This window comes from Acomys russatus, chromosome 16 (assembly GCF_903995435.1).
Source record: "Acomys russatus chromosome 16, mAcoRus1.1, whole genome shotgun sequence".
Taxonomy (NCBI): domain Eukaryota; kingdom Metazoa; phylum Chordata; class Mammalia; order Rodentia; family Muridae; genus Acomys; species Acomys russatus.
Window position 1 is genome coordinate 42,845,707 of NC_067152.1, and position 17,890 is coordinate 42,863,596.

General features: G+C 52.5%; 1 protein-coding gene across 1 annotated transcript in view; it reads left to right on the forward strand.

The window, feature by feature from the left end:
- Positions 1 to 14,995, forward strand: part of Sec14l1 (SEC14 like lipid binding 1) — a 45,796-nt gene extending 30,801 nt beyond the window's left edge. The window contains exons 6-16 of the mRNA XM_051159120.1: positions 123 to 360; positions 1,288 to 1,397; positions 3,453 to 3,642; positions 5,575 to 5,663; positions 6,716 to 6,786; positions 7,793 to 7,964; positions 8,259 to 8,393; positions 10,983 to 11,117; positions 12,835 to 13,086; positions 14,352 to 14,530; positions 14,823 to 14,995. Of these exons, the coding sequence (XP_051015077.1) occupies positions 123 to 360; positions 1,288 to 1,397; positions 3,453 to 3,642; positions 5,575 to 5,663; positions 6,716 to 6,786; positions 7,793 to 7,964; positions 8,259 to 8,393; positions 10,983 to 11,117; positions 12,835 to 13,086; positions 14,352 to 14,530; positions 14,823 to 14,928 (1,677 nt within the window). The 3' untranslated portion in view covers positions 14,929 to 14,995. The remainder of the gene's footprint in view (positions 1 to 122; positions 361 to 1,287; positions 1,398 to 3,452; positions 3,643 to 5,574; positions 5,664 to 6,715; positions 6,787 to 7,792; positions 7,965 to 8,258; positions 8,394 to 10,982; positions 11,118 to 12,834; positions 13,087 to 14,351; positions 14,531 to 14,822) is intronic.
- The last annotated feature ends 2,895 nt before the right edge of the window (positions 14,996 to 17,890 follow it).

The window sequence follows — 17,890 nt, forward strand, 5'->3', positions numbered from 1 at the left end:
ATTCCACAAAGAGCTGCACCCACAGCCTCCAGATTCCTTTTTGCGTAACATCTTGTAAACTAGTGAGGACAAAAGTCTCCATGTTGAATGCATGCTAACTTTCTATCTGTCTTACCTTACAGGGGAAAGAAATCATTGAATATTACCTGCGACAGCTGGAGGAAGAAGGAATCACCTTTGTGCCCCGCTGGACCCCGCCCTCTCTGGGACCCTCATCAGAAACATTATCGTCAAGCAAGAATCAAGCCACATCTGCAGCTGTGCTTGTCCCAGACGCTGTTGCTGTCAAGGACGGGCTGAGTGGGGAAGGCCTCAGCAGCCCGGGCACGGCATCTGAACCCGTAGTGGGAACCCCTGACGGTGAGCCTGGCATGGCTGGGGGGGACCCATGGGGCCTCTCCCCTCCATTGCTCTAGCCAGGCGTGTGTCCTCATGACAGTTGATCGTGCACAGAAAAGAAGTTCATCTGCTTTGGCTTTGTCCTGAACCCCCACTTACAGAGCACACTCGCTCTAGTCTTCTTCTTTAAATAGAGGTTATTTCTAGTTTTCCTTCTTTGAGACCAGAAGATGTTGCCCAGGCGTTTGGATTGGGGCCCCTTCAGGACTATACGTCCTGCCGCCAGCTCCTTCATCACAGTGGTCCTGCTCCACTCTCAGCCCTCAGTGACAGGATTACTCCTTTAATGATGGCTGCCTTCAGGCTGGGAAAACCTTGGTTCATATTTGGGTTCATGAAGCACAGAGTAGTGGTCACATAGCTAGTGAGTGGGTGCTGGGAATGTATTTACACTGGCTGCACCCAGAGTTTGTGTGCTAAGCACACACACAGAACACAAGCTTTTAACTCTTAGTTACAAAAAGTTTAAAAGACATGGGAGAAAATCAGAAAACAGAGGGAGATTGTCACACTGAGACCCATTGTTGAGACAATGTATTCACCTTCCTTTCACTCTGCTCACCTCAGGCAGTTGGCTGGGGCAGTGTCCGTAAACTCGCTTCCCGTGTTGGAGCTGGAGCATGCTCTGTGTGCTTCCGCCGTTAGCCCGTCCTGCATAGTGCTGAAATCACAGGCGGAGGTCTGGAAGGAGGCTCGGCTTCGCTGTGTTTATCAGGGATCTCATCTTAAAGACTGCTTGCTTACCTGTGGTTATCAGTGATGCCTCCCTAAAGACTGCCAGGGTAGCTGCCAGCTCTGCCCCCACTCCAGCACACGCTGCCCACACCAGCCCTGAGAGAGGGCTCAGTGTTGCCCGTAGTAAGTAACGCCTTGCTCCTCACGTTCCAGACAAACTAGATGCTGACTATATCAAGAGATACCTGGGTGACCTGACTCCCCTCCAGGAGAGCTGCCTCATCAGACTGCGCCAGTGGCTCCAGGAGACACACAAGGGCAAAGTGAGTGTCAACTCCTGGGTCAGCGCTGCTGACCGTGGAACCTTCCAGTCTCATCTGAGGCTACTTCACTGTGCCTGCCCCTCCCGGCTGAAAGCCATCGGTGTGTCTGCTACGATGCCAGATCCTCACGGCAGGGTTAAGTTACCTTCACTCACCAGCTCTGTGTTTCCTTCACTTCACAGAAAGGTCTAGCTTAGAAACCGGGAAATGCCAGGCTGCAGTACAGAGTGTCCATAGTACTGAGGGGCTGAGGCCAGGCGTGTTGGAGCATACAAAGGAACCAGCCTTGTGTTACACTTTCATACACACATATCATAACTTTGTCGTGTAGGAGAGGGTTGTTCCCCATCACAAAGGAGCTTTGGTTCTGAGACTGTGGGAGATCTAGCCTCCCAGCCTTGAAGTCATGGGAAACAGGCTGTTTGGTATGCCTAGCCAGTGGTGGACTTTGTTAAAGGGGCCCAGGCATCACGGATGGCCAGCCTGCTCTGTTGGGCTTACATGCCTAGGTTTACAGGCGTGCAGCACCAGCCACAAAGAGTAGCTGCCCTGAGTGACGGCTGTGGCAGGTGCTTTCCAGGCTCCTGGAATGCTCATAGCCCTGTGGGTGAGTGCACTGTGGGAAGTAAGGTAGGGTTAGGAGAACAGCTGAGGTCTTGGGGCTCAGTGCATGATAAAATAGGACTGCAACTCCAACCACTTGGATCCAGCACCCATAGCCCCATCCTGCCTCTCTCCTGACCCCTTTCCTTTTAAAAGAAATGTAGGTAACCAGTTTGTTAGGGCGAGAATTTATTTTTATTTAGGTAGTTAGTTTTTTAATATTATTTATTTTATGTGCGTGTTTTCCCTGTATGTATATCTGTGCACCATGTGCATGCAGTGTCTGCAGAGGCCAGAAGAGGGCATCACATCCCCTGGGACCAGAGCTACAGGTGGTTGTGAGCCACCCTGTGAGAGCTGGGAGTTGGACCTGAGTCCTCCCACAGCACAGGCCCCGCCCCGACTGATGAGCTGTCTGCTCAGCTCCCTCTTTATTTGGGGGGGGGTCTTACTCCAGCTGCAAACTAGAGCATCTTTTGTAAATTATTTTACGTTTATGAGAGTTTGGCTCACATGTTCATCTACATAGCACGTCTAACTGCTGATCTGCCTCTCCAGCCCCAAACAGCGAAGCCCTCTGGATCCCTCCGTGTCAGCCACCAAGTGTGTGCCGCCCCCTGCCTCACTCCATCACCCACATTCTTAATCACTTCTGTATCACTTTTATTCTTCTCAAATGGTTGGCACCACATCATCAGTACCGGCTTTGCCTCACATGGCTGGGAAGGGGCCTGAGAGGCTACTGCTCCCACTCACGGCCTGCTCCCCTGATGGCCCCGCCACCCTCATTCATGGATGAGGCGCTGTGAGGGAAGTACCTGGCTCAGCAGAGCAGGCTGGGAACACAGCCCAAGCCTCGTTCTTTATCAGGCAAGCAGTCTATGGATTGATGGTAGTGGACCCTAGAGAAGTGTGGCAGCACCACCATCCTGTCCACACCAGCCTCTGAAGTGTTCTGGGTACTGCTGCAATTCACACGGAGGCCAGACTGTAGGACTGAGGCTGGTTGTTTCAGGAGCCTGTTTGCAGCCAGGTGTGCTGGTGTCTGTCAATCTGTCCTTAGTTAAGGCAGAGGCAGGTGTCTACAAAGTGAGCCCCTCAGAAAACACAAGCAGCAGACAAAAGCCATCGGCATGCCTCCTTTACTTTGCTGAGCTGAAAACAGCAGCACTGCTGTGTTTGAACTTCATGAATGTGGTTCTCCAGATTAATCGTAGTTTTATTAAAATGGCACCTGGGGTGACTCTTCCAGCAGCTTGTTTTGGGGGGGGGCAGTGCAAGGCATAGACCCATGGTCGTGTTGATGCTAGGAAAGCACTCTGCCCAAGCCGCGCCGACCCAGGAGCGCTGCTTCTCAGCCGTCAATGGGGTGGCTCACCGTTGGCGGGGTGGGTTTGGGCCTTCCCCAGAGGACCCCCCTCCCCCCCGATGCTCAGAAACCTCTCTTCTCAGATCCCAAAGGATGAGCATATTCTGCGGTTTCTGCGTGCCCGGGATTTTAATATCGATAAGGCCAGAGAGATCATGTGCCAGTCTCTAACTTGGCGGAAACAGCACCAGGTGGATTACATCCTAGACACCTGGACTCCACCCCAGGTCCTTCAGGACTACTACGCTGGAGGCTGGCATCACCATGACAAAGGTAGGGTGAGCCTGACATGGTGACCTCTGCACTGTCTTACGCGTCACCCTATATGGCATCCTGTGGCCCTGCTGTGAAGGTGAGTGGGGCCCTTCTCACCACATGACTGGCTGGCGAGACCCTTTTGGAAGCCCATTCACACCTCAGCCTGCACAGCCAGGCTTTGGAAGTGGGCCCAGTGCCTTGCCTTCTGTTCTTGGAGAGTTTGGTTGAGAAAACACTGCTGTGTGTGGCACAGTGCTGACAGCGCAGAGTGATCTCCACCTTTATAGTGGCCGACAGCTGCCTAGCCCAGGCCCTGCCACAGACAGTAGAGAAAGGCTCTGCTGAGGCCTGAGGCACAGCACAGTGCACGCCAGCCACCTCTGGAAGAAGCGGTCCCAGGAAACGGCCCCCGCTCCCTCACCTGCCTCACAGCACTGTTGATTGTTCCCTCTGCTGGCCCAGAGCCGGCTAGCTGTGCAGAGCGGGCATGTGGCCCTGCAGACAGGACAGGGATCCTGGACACTGGTCCTCCTGCCTTCGAACATGTCCTTTCAGATCAAAAACTCCTGGACATCTTGGCTTTTTTAAACTTTGTGAATGTAGTTCTTCAGATTAATTGTAGCTATATTAAGTTTTGCTTTTGTTTTTATTTTTTGAGAAAAAGTCTCATGTAGCCCAAGCTAGCCTTGAACTTTAAATAGCTGACAGAGGCTTTAAATCACTAATCTATTGATTTTGTTTTTAATATTGTGTATACTTAAGGTCACAGTAACTTTTGAGTTTCTGCTTGACAAGGAGGCTCTTTATGGAGTATAGGCTAGCCTTGAACCAAGGTCCTCCTGCCCTAGGCTCTTGGATGCAGAGACGTGCTAGAGACATTGCAATGTCCATGCTTTATTATTTATTTATTTATTTATTTATTTATTTTTCATGGCTTTATTCTTATTGGACATAGAATACTCATTGAGAGGTTAAAAAGTTTTGGCAGTAAGATATTGACAGGCCAGCTGTGCTGGCTTATGCAGCATTTAAGACTCAGGTGGATCTTGAAACCAGTCTGGACAATACAGTGAGTTCCAGGACAGCTAGGGTTATCAGTGAGACTGTCATAAACAGCAGATTAACAACTGTCAGCAGAGCCAGGTGAATGTTTACAGCTCTGCTCCTTGAGAGACAGGAGGAGGGGGTCCCTGTGAGTTCAAGGCCAGCCTCATCTGTGGAGTGAGGTCTAAGCTAGCCAGAGCTACACAGTGGGCTGCGGGGGTGGGGGTGGGGGCGTTCTGCAGGGACAGATGTTGGTCCCAGCAGGAGGACAGCAGACTTGGTGTGTTTGGAGGCTGATCTCAGTGCTGCCCTCCAGCCTGGCCAGGGTGCAGGCCCATCACTGCAGGGTGCAGGGCCATCACAGCAGGGTGCACTCTGGCCCAGGAGCTTCTCTACTCTGATGGATGGTGACAGGTTCTAGAGTGAGGTAGGTGGCCTGCTCATTGGCCCTCCAGGCTAGGGAGCCACAGACACAGCGTGTGCTGCTGTGGAACTTAAGGGTCTCCAGATATGTGTCTTTATTGAGGAAGGCTGGCTTTTAAGAAACCTGGACAAAACTGTATTCATAGAAAATACTTGGCTGTGCTCACGTCCCCTGTTTAGCAGCACCCATGGTCACACAGGTTGGGGGAAGTCAGGCAGGCTACACCCCAGCTCAGTCCCACTTGGCCTGGCCCTGCTAGCAACGTGAACCCTAGGACCTGTCAGTTGCTATTAGCTGACCCTTTTTCCCTTTGTATTTGTTTCGGAGATGTGTTGCCTCTCCCAATGCAATCCTCACACAGAAGCCAGTCTCCTCCTCAGAGTAGGCCAGAGCCTCATGCTCCAGCACAGGGAAGCATGCTGTGAGAGTGGCTTGTCCTGCCATTCACTCATCACAGCGTCTTCCCACCTTCCTTACAGATGGGCGGCCTCTGTATGTGCTCAGGCTGGGGCAGATGGACACCAAAGGCTTGGTGCGAGCGCTCGGAGAGGAGGCCCTGCTGCGATACGTAAGTGCCGCGTGAGGCTCCCTTGCTGCCCGCAGCCCTGGCCCCCACAGCTGGCTGCTGGGATGCTCATGCAGTGCTCCACACCTGGGGAGATGTGCTCTGCGTAAAGGATCTGAGGAAGACGCACAACACAAGCCTGAGGAGACAGCTCCTGCCACCTCAGCCTAGAGCGCTCACTCACATCACCGCTCTCGCCAGATCTCTTTCTGTTGGCCTTGCCTGTTACAGGCTGATGGCCTCTTTCATAGACTGCTGACCTCTTGATTCCAGGACACCTCTGTATCTCTCCAAATCTACTGCACCCCTGGCCCAGAGAAGGACCTGTTCTCCGCTAAGACTTAGAAAAGCAAATCCCATCTCCCCAGTATTCACAGCTCTTGTGTTGCTATGTATTCTTTTTTTTTTTTTTTTTTTTGGTTTTTTGAGACAAGGTTTCTCTGTGTAGCCCTGGCTGCCTGCCTCTGCCTCGCTGAGTGCTATGTGCCACCATGCCTGGCTTTGCTATGTATTCTTACAGGTACCTGTGCCTCAGCCATGTGTGTCACACACTCACACACACACACATATACTCACGCACACATTCGTACAGTTTCACATACATACACTCACACACAATCTCACACACACTCAGACATATCATACACATTCACATGCTTTCTCTCACATACACATTCATACTCACACACTCACATACACTCACACATACACAGGCACTCACATACGCATACTCACACTCACTCTCATACACACACTCTCTGTCTCTCTGTCCCTCTCTGTTCACCCCTCTCCTACTGTCGCAGACAAGCCTGCTCTGCAGACACCCCCACGCCAGTGCTCCCTACTCAGGTGACTCCCTGGGCTGGTGCTCTCGTTGGCCCGTCTGCTTTCTCTGCCGTTGATGCTGCCGTTTGTTTTCTGCAAGTGCATATTTGTTGTTGCCTTGTGGGGTGTGAGGAGGGGGCCTGTGCCATCCTGCCCTGTTCTCCTCAGTGAGTCTGGGGTCACGTTCGTCTCGGGACTGACCCTGCCACCGTGATGGCCTCTGCTTACAGGTTCTTTCCATAAACGAAGAAGGCCTGAGACGATGCGAGGAAAACACTAAAGTCTTTGGCCGGCCGATCAGGTGGGTGGGGCCTGGTCTCTTCTCAGCGCTAAGAACAGGCACTAAATACATTTACTTGACCTTTGGCACCACAGTCTAATATAGTTGACCGTTTACAACATGATCTAGAAGGTTGAAAAGCAGGTGGTAAGGTGAGTGCCAAGGTTCGGTGTTTGTCACCCCGAGGGGCCAGTCTGTGTGGTCCTAGGAGCCAGGGCTACAGGTGGCTTGCCTGGTGGGGTTTTTTGGTTTTGGTTTTGGTTTTTGTTTTCTTCCTTCTCCCAACCCCCAGTTCTTTTTCATGAACCAACTTCTGACTGTGGAATGCTGTTCTGAAAATAGGCAGAAAAAAACATTTTAGAAAAGAAAAGCCAGGCATGATGGTTCCAGAGAAAGGAGGCAGGAGGATCCAGAGTTCAAGGTCATCTCCAACTGCACACAGTGCAAGGCCAGCCTGAGCTATGCATGAGAGCCTGTCTCAGAGAAAAGGGGCTGTGACTGACAGGCTGAGCAGTGTCGGCTCTACCAGACCAGGGCATGCTGGGGTCCTGAGGCAGTTAGACCTGTGCATATTGTAGTTACTGTTGGTCACACTCTGTATCAAACGCCAGGGGTCTGCCTGGATGACAGGCTGGGAGGTGGCACCTGCCTGCTCGGCACTGAGCAGGTCTGAAAGGGGCTCTTGGTTGTTTAGTGGGGTTTTCAGACTAAGGTCTCATTAGCCCAGGCTGCCCCTGAGCTCCTGATCTTCCTTCCTGCCTCTGCTTCCTGGGCACTGGGGTTTCTAGAGTTGGAAGACTTGCTGCTATCCATCAGGTCTCTGCCTTGGTTCAGGCTTTATTCCTCTCACATTGAAAGTCGTGTTTCATACACAGAGCTAGGAATAGGCGCTCGCTGCACTGTAATTTTTAAAAACTGGTATGTTGGGAATGGCTGTAAATGACTTTTACATCAGAAGAAAATGAAGTAGGACCCCATTTGCAAAGTACCATCTTTTAAATAAAACACATCTTCACACACCCTATAGTTCGTGGACCTGCCTGGTGGACCTCGAAGGCCTGAACATGCGCCATCTGTGGAGACCTGGAGTCAAAGCCCTGCTGCGCATCATCGAGGTGGTGGAAGCCAACTACCCAGAGACGCTGGGCCGCCTCCTCATCCTCCGAGCCCCTAGGGTCTTCCCTGTCCTCTGGACATTGGTGGGTTTACATGTCATTCTGCAGCTAGCCAGGCATGCTCAGCGTACACCTCCCACTGAAGCCTCCGCTAGGCAGGAGAAAGCAAGTAAACACAGATACTAAGTGCGTCTGGTTCTTTAAGAGGGAAGGAAGTGGGGTTTTCCTGAGGACCCTAGTGCTTGGCCAGTAGACTTTACAAAGTATGTGAAAGCTGCGACCCGCCACCCCACCTGTGCATGATGTCACAGCGCAGGCTCAGTCTCTGCCTGTCACGGCTCAGCAGATGACGTCACTATTTTGTCTGCTCTCTTGCAGGTTAGTCCATTTATTGATGACAACACCAGAAGGAAATTCCTCATTTACGCAGGAAATGACTACCAGGGCCCCGGAGGCCTGCTGGATTACATCGATAAAGAGATTATTCCAGATTTCCTGAGTGGGGAGTGCATGGTATGTACCGGCAGGGAGGTGCACACGTCACCATGGCACTGGGTGGCACTAGGTTCTCCGACCTTTTGGTTGTGTTATGGGTGTTATGTAGTTGAATAACACTGTAGCCGGGGCTGACCTGGGCTGAGCCACTGGGGACTTTGCTGATGCTGCACATTTACATTAGCACTTTGCAGCAATTGTCACAGGGTCCCGTGCAGCCCAGCTTCCTTTATTCGCTCAGCCTTATGTGACTCTCTTGACTGCTTCAGAGGAGTTGTGCATGTTTCAGAACTACCCCGCTTTACATGACTCTGGTATGAGCTGTGTGAGTGAATGTGTGCGTCAGTGTGTGGATCAGTGTGTAGGCCCAAGGTTAACTCAGTTGCTCTTCATCTTGTTAACTGAGGCAGGGTCTCTCGTTTGAACCCAGGACTCAGTAAGGCGTGTCCATCTAGCCAGCTTGCTCCAGGTTCCCCTCCACATCCCATGAGGTGGGATTACATATGGGCTTCTCTGCCTACTCAGCATTTACAGAGGTGCTGGGGACCCAAACACTGGTCCTCGCGGTGGCATGACAAACACCTCATCTGTTGAACCATCTCCTCAGCCTTTAAAAACACTTGTAGCTGGGCAGTGGTGGCTCATGCCTTTAATCCCAGCACTCAGGAGGCAGAAGCAGGTGGATTGCTGTGAGTTTGAGGCCAGCCTGGTCAACAAAGTGAGTCCAGGACAGACAAGGCTACACAGAGAAACCCTGTCTCGAAAAAGAAAAACAAAAACAAAAACAATAAAAACACTTGTAAGATGTTGCATCATCTCCAAAGACGATTTCTCCTTGACATAAATAAACCAATATACTGTTTAAAGTTGAAAAGTAGAATTGCTTCTCTCTTTTGTAGGTTTGGGGTTTTAAGAAAGAGGTGATGAGTAATTAGCCAGAGGCCTCTGCTTGCAAACCCTGCACTGTGGTGCAGGAGTCCAGTGCCGGAGCGTAGAGGCTCACACCAGCAGCCTGACTTGAGGGGTCAGGGAATGGAAGCCCACAGGAAGCAACAGGGAGTCAATGTTCTCTCCAGGCTCGCTAGTCACACATGACAGTGACATTAGTCTTCTGATGTGTGTGCCCTGGGATTGGCTGGTGAGTTTAGCTGAAGAGCTTTCAGTGTGGTTTGAGGAGTTTAGTAAACAGAAGAGTTGAGCTCCAGTCCTGTGAGGGAGACTAAAGACGTCATCGCAGTACAAAGAGCAAGTGAGATGCAACCACAGTGACCACAGTCAGCGTTGGAATGCAGGCGGGGCAGTGGCACCCATGACTGTTGTCATGGGAGAAACTAGCCACCCTGGGCAGTTATGACAAGGATTGAGATAGAGGAAAGCTCAGCCCACAGCTGTTAGTCACACCTTCTTACGCTGTATGCCAATGCTCTGATGTGTCAGTCAGGCTGAGGCCTCCTGTGGCCTGCTCTCGACTCTCCCCAGTGGCTGCTCAGGCTGCCTATCAGAGAGGCCTTTTCTGAGTTCAGTTGCCTTCCCTGTGAACAGAGGGCAGGCTGCCTATCAGAGAGGCCTTTTCTGAGTTCAGTTGCCTTCCCTGTGAACAGAGGGCATTGAGCTCCCGCTGAGAAGGCTCAGATAGCACGCCTGTTCCACACCAAGGCTTGTGGCTTCAGGTAACTGCAGGGACATTGTCCCACTGGTCCTGTGCTACAAGCTAAGGGTTGTAATCTCATTTTCTGTGGAGTTGCTTCCAGATTGATGATCGAGGGCGTGCTTAGAGCTTATGCACCGAATGTGAGTTTATTTTATTAAGATCAGTTAGAGCATTTACAATAAGAACAAGTTCTAGGGGCTGAAGAGATGGCTCAGCAGTTAAGAGCGCTGGCTGTTCTATCAGAGGACCTGGGTTCAGTTCCCAGTACCACATGGCAGCTCACAACTGTCAATAACTCCAGTTCCAGGGGATCTGACACCCCCCCCCCACAGACATACATGCAGGCAAAACCTGCACATACAATAAAAATTAAAAAATAAATAAAAAAAGAATAAATTCTAACTCAATTTAGCTTTTTAAAGTAAAGTCAAAAGAAGTGGTAATTCTTTGTTAATTTTTGGTTGATTCATTGATCGTTGTCCTGCGTTACATAGGAAATTGTCTTTATTTTATCTTGACTATAATTTCTTTCTCTTTTTGTGGTGCTGAAGGTTGAAACCAAGAGCCTTGTGCATACTAGGCAGGCACTGCGCTGCTGAGCTGCACCCCCCCGGGCGATTATAACTTCTGTGGCTGTTGGGAAAAGACTGCCTAACTAAATACTGCGTCTATAAACTCTTTAATTCTCATGTAAATCATCCAGTGATTGAGTTCTGTAGCTCACGCGTATTAGTGTGCCTCCTGTGCTAAAGCAGCTTCAGCTTGCTTTCATTTAGTCCAGTGAAAACACATATATTTACGTGGCCTTTACAGAGACTCTGCTAAGTGCTACAGACCATGTGCTAAGAACGCCAGTGTTCTCCATTTTCTCAGCTGCTCCAGGAGGTGGGCGTGTGGGCTGACAGGCTGCCTGCCTTCCACAGGCTTCTTTCTCACTGCCATGTTTACCTTCCCAGTGTGACGTGCCAGAGGGTGGACTGGTCCCCAAGTCCCTGTACAGGACTGCAGAGGAGCTGGAGAACGAGGACCTGACGCTCTGGACGGAGACCATCTACCAGTCTGCCAGCGTGTTCAAAGGAGCCCCGCACGAGGTACCCACCCTCTGGCTCGCCCTCACCTGCCACCTGGCGGCAGGGCTTCCCTTAGACCCTTGGCTCCTTTCCCTAGTCTTAGGGCAGGGGTGGCGTCACTGCGGAGCTGGCTCAGGACACGCTGCTGTCTGATCAGAGGACTTTGAAAGCAGATTAGCCCAGCACTGTTTCTCTGGAGACCCTTGACCGGAGCAGAACGACTCCTGCCTGGGAGGTGGTTTCCAGCTCCTGGGTTTAGTTAGTTTTATGGAACTGGTTTTGCTCAGTAGTTTTCCTTGGCTAGGCTCTGTTGTGTCTTAGTCTTTGCTGGCTTGCGGATGTCTGGTGGGAGGAGGAGAAGTGAGCACATCTTTTTTCCTTCTTGGCAGCAGAGCGTATGGTAGCAGGTGCAGAAACAGCAGTGTCCCTGTCTGACTTGTCCCTCTTGCCTGTCCCTGTGGCGTGAGCATGGCTACCTCACCCTTTGCTTAGCTCTAGGGCAGGCGTGTGCTCAGTGTTCTGGTGGGAGGCAGCACTTTCTACAGAGCAGGCCCATCCGTCAGTGTAGCACTGGCTTTGCTGATGACTTTCTGCTGGGGCAATCCCCTGTTCAGCAGCTTGCCAGTGTCATGGGTGATATGTCTTCCCAGACAGCTGACCGATACGTAGAAGCTACATAGAGGCACGCAAAAACGGCTCCTAGGGCTGTGTGACAACAGGCAGGCCCAGATCCTGTGTGCCTCCCTCCCTCATGGTCCAGTCCCCTGCAGGGAACTGTGGTTCATTGACTGTCCCAAGAATCACTTGCCTTCATTTCTTTCTTGGGGGGCAAACTGGGGTGGAGGAGCCCTCATTTTCTTCAGTCTTGTGTTTGTTGCAAGGCACAGCGCCTCACAGTGTTTGCCTTTTGTCACAAAGTACCCGTCAATGTTGAAACAGCAACAGCATCCTTCTGCGTTGGGGTGTAAGTCAGGTCACATCAGAGGCCTGCTGCCTAGAGTCAAGGCTGACTTCACAGTCCCTGCTGCCCTGTCCTGGATAGGTCTGCCCTTGGGGCACTGTTTTGATGAAGAGATGTGCTGCACCCTCTAGTGCCACCTTCTGCTTTGAGAGGGGCCACTGTGCCTCCTGGGTCTGCTGTCTGACCTTGAGAGGGTCATGGAGGGGTTGCACAGCTGCTCCTGCTCTGCAGCCTCCTCCTCCTCACATGCCTGCTTCTTCCCTCGGTGACACTGCATATTGATGCAGAATAAATTCCAGGTTTGGGATTGGCGCTCTGTACTCTCGACCATCACCCCCAGGGCACAGCTGATCTCTCCACCACCTTGTCTGCCATGATTTCCTGTACCAGCCTTGTGCAGGCAGCAGGCACTGTGCTAGGCTCTGTCCCCTCTTTAGGGCCTGTCACTGCTTCCTAGCTTGAGGCAGTCCACTGACTCCCATGTCCATGCTTGTAAGTTTTCCTGACTTGTGTTGGGAAGAGGAAAAGTGGGACTCTTCCACACAGGACTGTCTGGCTCGTAGGTAATGCCCAGCAGGAACACTGTTTGAGAGAATGGCGGGTAGGTTGCTAGGTGGGCATCTAGATGGTTGAGTGACCTGTGGCTAAGAGAGCTGCCAGTCAATCTATCCTGCCATCTGCCAGCTGGCACATCTGAGCACACATCCCTAGAGGGCCATCCCTGCCCAAGCTGCAGCCTGTGTGGTAGATTGTCGCTGACCGGACGTCTTTCCCCAGATTCTCATTCAGATTGTGGACGCCGCCTCAGTGATCACCTGGGATTTTGACGTGTGCAAAGGGGACATCGTCTTTAATATTTATCACTCCAAGAGGTCTCCCCAGCCACCCAAAAAGGACTCGCTGGGGGCCCACAGCATCACTTCTCCAGGCGGGAACAACGTGCAGCTCATAGACAAAGTCTGGCAGCTGGGCCGGGACTACAGCATGGTGGAGTCCCCTCTGATCTGCAAAGAGGGAGAGAGCGTGCAGGTAAGCCTGCGCTCCACGCCGCTGCTCCCGCTGTCCTGCCAAGGAGGCGTCTGGTCCACAGCCAGGAAGACTCAGGACACCCAGGGCACAGTGGAAGGAGAGGCCTGAGAGCAGAGCGATGAACGTAGAAAAGGGTGTGTTTCCCCAGGAGTGTTTGCACCCAAGTGCAGCGTGACAGGAAGACGTGCTTTGTAGACACTCCTCTGGGCTTCAGGTGACTTTACTGATGTGTGACTAGACGTGGCTTTGCCTCCAGAGGAAAGTCACATAGACAGAAGCAAGAGGGACAAATACAGAGGGCGCTGCCAGCTCTCACTAAGAACAGGTCAGCACTATACTGTATTTATGTTGGCCCCGGGTGGCTCTCTCCCTCTGTGCTGGCTCCCACAGCACCTCTACCAGTAAATGCCTCCTTTCACCCCTGCAGTGCCGCTGGCCTGCACAGTGGCCACCTGCTCTCGCTAACTCTGTGGTTTCCAGACACAGGCTGCCAGTGCATCAGTGGTCTTTGAGGCAGCTTAGGAATCTTCACCCATCTTAGAAGTACTGGTCATTGGAACTGGCTCTGCCTCTGGACCTTTTTTTTTTTTTTTTTAAAGATTTATTTATTTGGGCTGGGTGGTGGTGGCACACGCCTTTAATCCCAGCACTCGGGAAGCAGAGGTAGGTGGATCTCTGTGAGTTCGAGGCCAGCCTAGTCTACAAAGTGAGTCCAGGACAGCCAAGACTATGCAGAGAAACCCTTTTGAAAAACCAAAGGGGGAAAAATATTTATTTATTTATTATTTATATAGTATTCTGCCCACATGTGTGCCTGTCTGCCAGAAGAGGACACTATATCTCATTATAGATGGTTGTGAGCCACTGGGAATTGAACTCAGGACCTTTGGAAGAACAGACAGTGCTCTTAACCTCTGAGCTATCTCTCCAGCTCCTCTGCCTCTGAATCTTTAATCCAGAATGGAAAATACTATTGGGACAGAGTGTGCTGGGGAGGTGACAGGAGAGTGACAGAGAAGCTGTTCCCTGGCCCAGACATCTCTTCTGGAGAGACAGACCCTGCTGAGGGCAGTAGGCACGGTACATCCTACCTTCCGAGCACCTGGCAGAGGTGATAGCACAGGCCACATTCAGTGGGTGGAAGGACATCATTAGGCTGTTTGCTCATGGCGAGCTCTGAGGATACCCTTCCCCTTGGAGCTTGTCTAGACCTGTTTGAAGATTGGCAGACTGTCCTGAGTTGCTGATGCTCCTCGATGTTGCAGGGGTCCCATGTGACCAGGTGGCCAGGCTTCTACATCCTGCAGTGGAAATTTCACAGTATGCCAGCATGTGCCGCCACCAACCTGCCCCGCGTGGATGATGTGCTGGCCTCTCTGCAGGTCTCCTCCCACAAGTGCAAGGTGATGTACTACACAGAAGTGATCGGGTCTGAGGATTTCAGGTAGGTGCCTGAGAGGGCGGCTCTGGCAGGGGGTGCTGCTCGTTCACTATTGGGGCCTCTGTGGGCATCAGGAGAGGGGGTATAGCCCTGGTGTTTGCTTCGTGCAGTGTCACCTGTGGGCAAACCACAGGTCATGGACTCCTCCAGTGGGATATTCATGTCCCATCCCTGCTAGCAGGTGCTGATGTGGGAGAAGCAGATGGAGCTGAGTTGGGGGTCCAGCAGGCATTGTGGGCACCTGAGTAGCTCTGGCAGCTCCTCAGTCCTGGTTCTCTGTTGATTTCATCTGCAGAGGCTCCATGACCAGCCTCGAGTCCAGCCACAGCGGGTTCTCCCAGCTGAGTGCTGCCACCACCTCGTCCAGCCAGTCGCACTCCAGCTCCATGATATCCAGGTAGTGCACCGAAGCCTGTGCCCAGTGCGAGGGCCGCCGCTGCCTCCTCCTCCTCCTCCTCCTCTTCTTCCTCCACGACCACCTGCTCCACCCACCCCAGGATGGCTGGCTCCTAACCCTCTAGATAGCAGCTAGCTCTCCAGATGGTACATAGTCACTCACTCCCCAGACTATCGACAGGTAGTTCTAACTCCACCCCTAACTTTAACTCAATAGCCATAGATTTTGTATACAGCGTGCACAAAATCAAACCGGAGCACAAGGGCTCTCAAAAGAAAAGTAGTTTATCTACAATAAGAGACTGACTGGTCTCAGATGCTGATGCAAAAAATTTCCAACCAACTCCACCTTGTCCACTAGTGAATGACTTGTATGACATCCTGCAGAGACGAGCCGCCTCCTCCACGGAACGGAAAGCTGCAGCAGGCAGCCCTTGAGCTGCACCGGAGTCCTCTCGGCTCCCTGTTAGTAGAGGTGGCCTGTGGATTCAGGACAGCTCTTGAGGGCCCTTTCCTCTGAGGACTTGGCAGCCAGCAGGAGCATCGGTCCTGGGGCTGAGCCAGCCCACTCCTGAGCAGGTGCTCAGGGCCCAGGAGGGGCTGTCAGGCTCCTCGCACCCAACAACACGCCACCATTAAACATCGCTTCCTCTTTTCTCCTCTTCAAATCTTTTGATATTTTTCAGAGCAAAGTTTTTCTGGTCCGTGAACTTGGGGGTGGGGAAATTCTTTCCCTGTTTTTCCTTCTGTAGGTGGGCAGCTCCATGCCCTCCAGCACCCAGGGTCTTCAGCACCCAGGGTCCTCAGACCTCCTAGCACCCAGGGTCCTCAGTCCTCCTAGCACCCAGGGTCCTCAGTCCTCCTAGTACCCAGGGTCCTCAGCCCTCCTAGCACCCAGGGTCCTCAGCCCTCCTAGCACCCAGGGTCCTCAGCCCTCCTAGTACCCAGGGCCCTCAGCCCTCCTAGCACCCAGGGTCCTCAGCCCTCCTAGCACCCAGGGTCCTCAGCCCTCCTAGTACCCAGGGTCCTCAGCCCTCCTAGCACCCAGGGTCCTCAGTCCTCCTAGTACCCAGGGTCCTCAGCCCTCCTAGCACCCAGGGTCCTCAGTCCTCCTAGCACCCAGGGTCCTCAGCCCTCCTAGCACCCAGGGTCCTCAGCCCTCAGTACCCAGGGTCCTCAGTCCTCCTAGCACCCAGGGTCCTCAGCCCTCAGTACCCAGGGTCCTCAGTCCTCCTAGCACCCAGGGTTCTCAGCCCTCAGCACCCAGGGTCCTCAGCCCTCCTAGCACCCAGGGTCCTCAGGCTTTGGCACCCAGGGTCCTCAGCCCTCAGTACCCAGGGTCCTCAGTCATTCTAGCACCCAGGGTCCTCAGTCATTCTAGCACCCAGGGTCCTCAGTCCTCCTAGCAGCCAGGGTCCTCAGCCCTCAGTACCCAGGGTCCTCAGTCCTAGCACACAAAGTCCTCAGTCATTCTAGCACCCAGGGTCCTCAGTCCTCAGCACCAAGCATCCTCAGTCATTCTAGCTCCCAGGGTCCTCAGCCCTCAGCACCCAGGGTCCTCAGCTCTCAGCAGGGTGTTTGGAAGCAGTAGGTCACACTTGCCTTTGGAAGCGTGGCAATGTAGACTCCAGCAATGCTCTCCAGGGTGGCGCATGGCTTGTGGTGGCCTTGGGTGTATCAGTGGATGTTGTGGGTGTGTGCAGGTGTTGTGTGTGCATGAGGTGGTGGGGCGCTGCTGGGGTCAGGCAGGAGAGCTTCACTTGTCCCATCAGCATTTCATAGAAGCAGATCAGGGGCTGGGACTGGTTTGTCTCTCTCTCTCTCTCTTTTTTTTTTTCCTGGTTCCCGACTTCCCAAAGCCTGCTGTTTGAGCAGAGCCTTGCTTTACAGCTTTTGTGGGAAAAGCATGTTTCTTACAAAGCTGTTTGGAAGCTGCAGGTGGTTGATCCCTAGAGAAGGGCACGGGATCTGTGTGTAGGTGGTAAGAGTGTCTAAAGATGTGTGCCAACCCCATATGGCCGTGAGTGAGACGGGCGTGGAATCATGTGTTGATGTTGCTCTGTGGCATTGTGTGGCTGGCTGTATGACTTGAACTGTGTAAGGGCCGTGGCATGGCAACAAGCATGCAGAGAGATTACACAGCAGCCTGGCGTGGCCTGTGAGCCCCCTGGGCTGTGCTTGGGCCTCTGGCCCCTTGCCATGTATTTCCTGTGTGTGGAAGCTGTTTCTAGACAGCACACCAGGGCTGTAGTTACTGCATCCGTGCCGCATCCAGTCAGGGCTTCCCAGCTCCAAGTCAAAGGACCTGAAGACACCCCTGCTCTTTCTCCTCTCTCCTCTCTCCTCTCTCCCTCCTCCTCTCCTCTCTCCCTCCTCCTCTCCCTCTCCCTCCTCCTCTCCCCCTCCCTCTCTCCGTGCCCCAGATGGCGGTTTTGCTGACAGCCTCCAAGAAAACGCTTCACTCAACAGCCCACATGTGCCCAGAGGTGTTTGTAGAACTATCTGAGTCGCAGCCATGTCCCAGGCTGAAGATCTGGTCCCCTTAAGGCCATTCAAAAGTGGCCCTGTTCAGCCCCTCAGAGCTGAGCACGTCTTTAAGATCTCAGAGCACACGACTGCACTCTCACCGGCCTTCAGCTTCCCCAAAACCAGGGCGCTGGCTGCCTTGTAAGGGGTAACTGGCCGTGATGTGACCATGCGGCTCTTAGAGCCTCTTCTCGTAGTGCCCAGCACTCCTAAAATGCTGCTGTCTCACCCTCCCGCCCCCCAGTACCGACTCTCTGGATTCTCCCTGTTTCTAATGTCTTAATTCACTTTCCTTCCTGAATCCATTATTTGCATATCAAATTCTGTAAATGTTTTGTAAACATATTACCTCACTCTTGGTAATACAATACTGATAGTCTTTAAAAGATTTTTTTATTGTTACAATAATAAATGTGAACTGTTTAAGAAAGTGTCATTTTC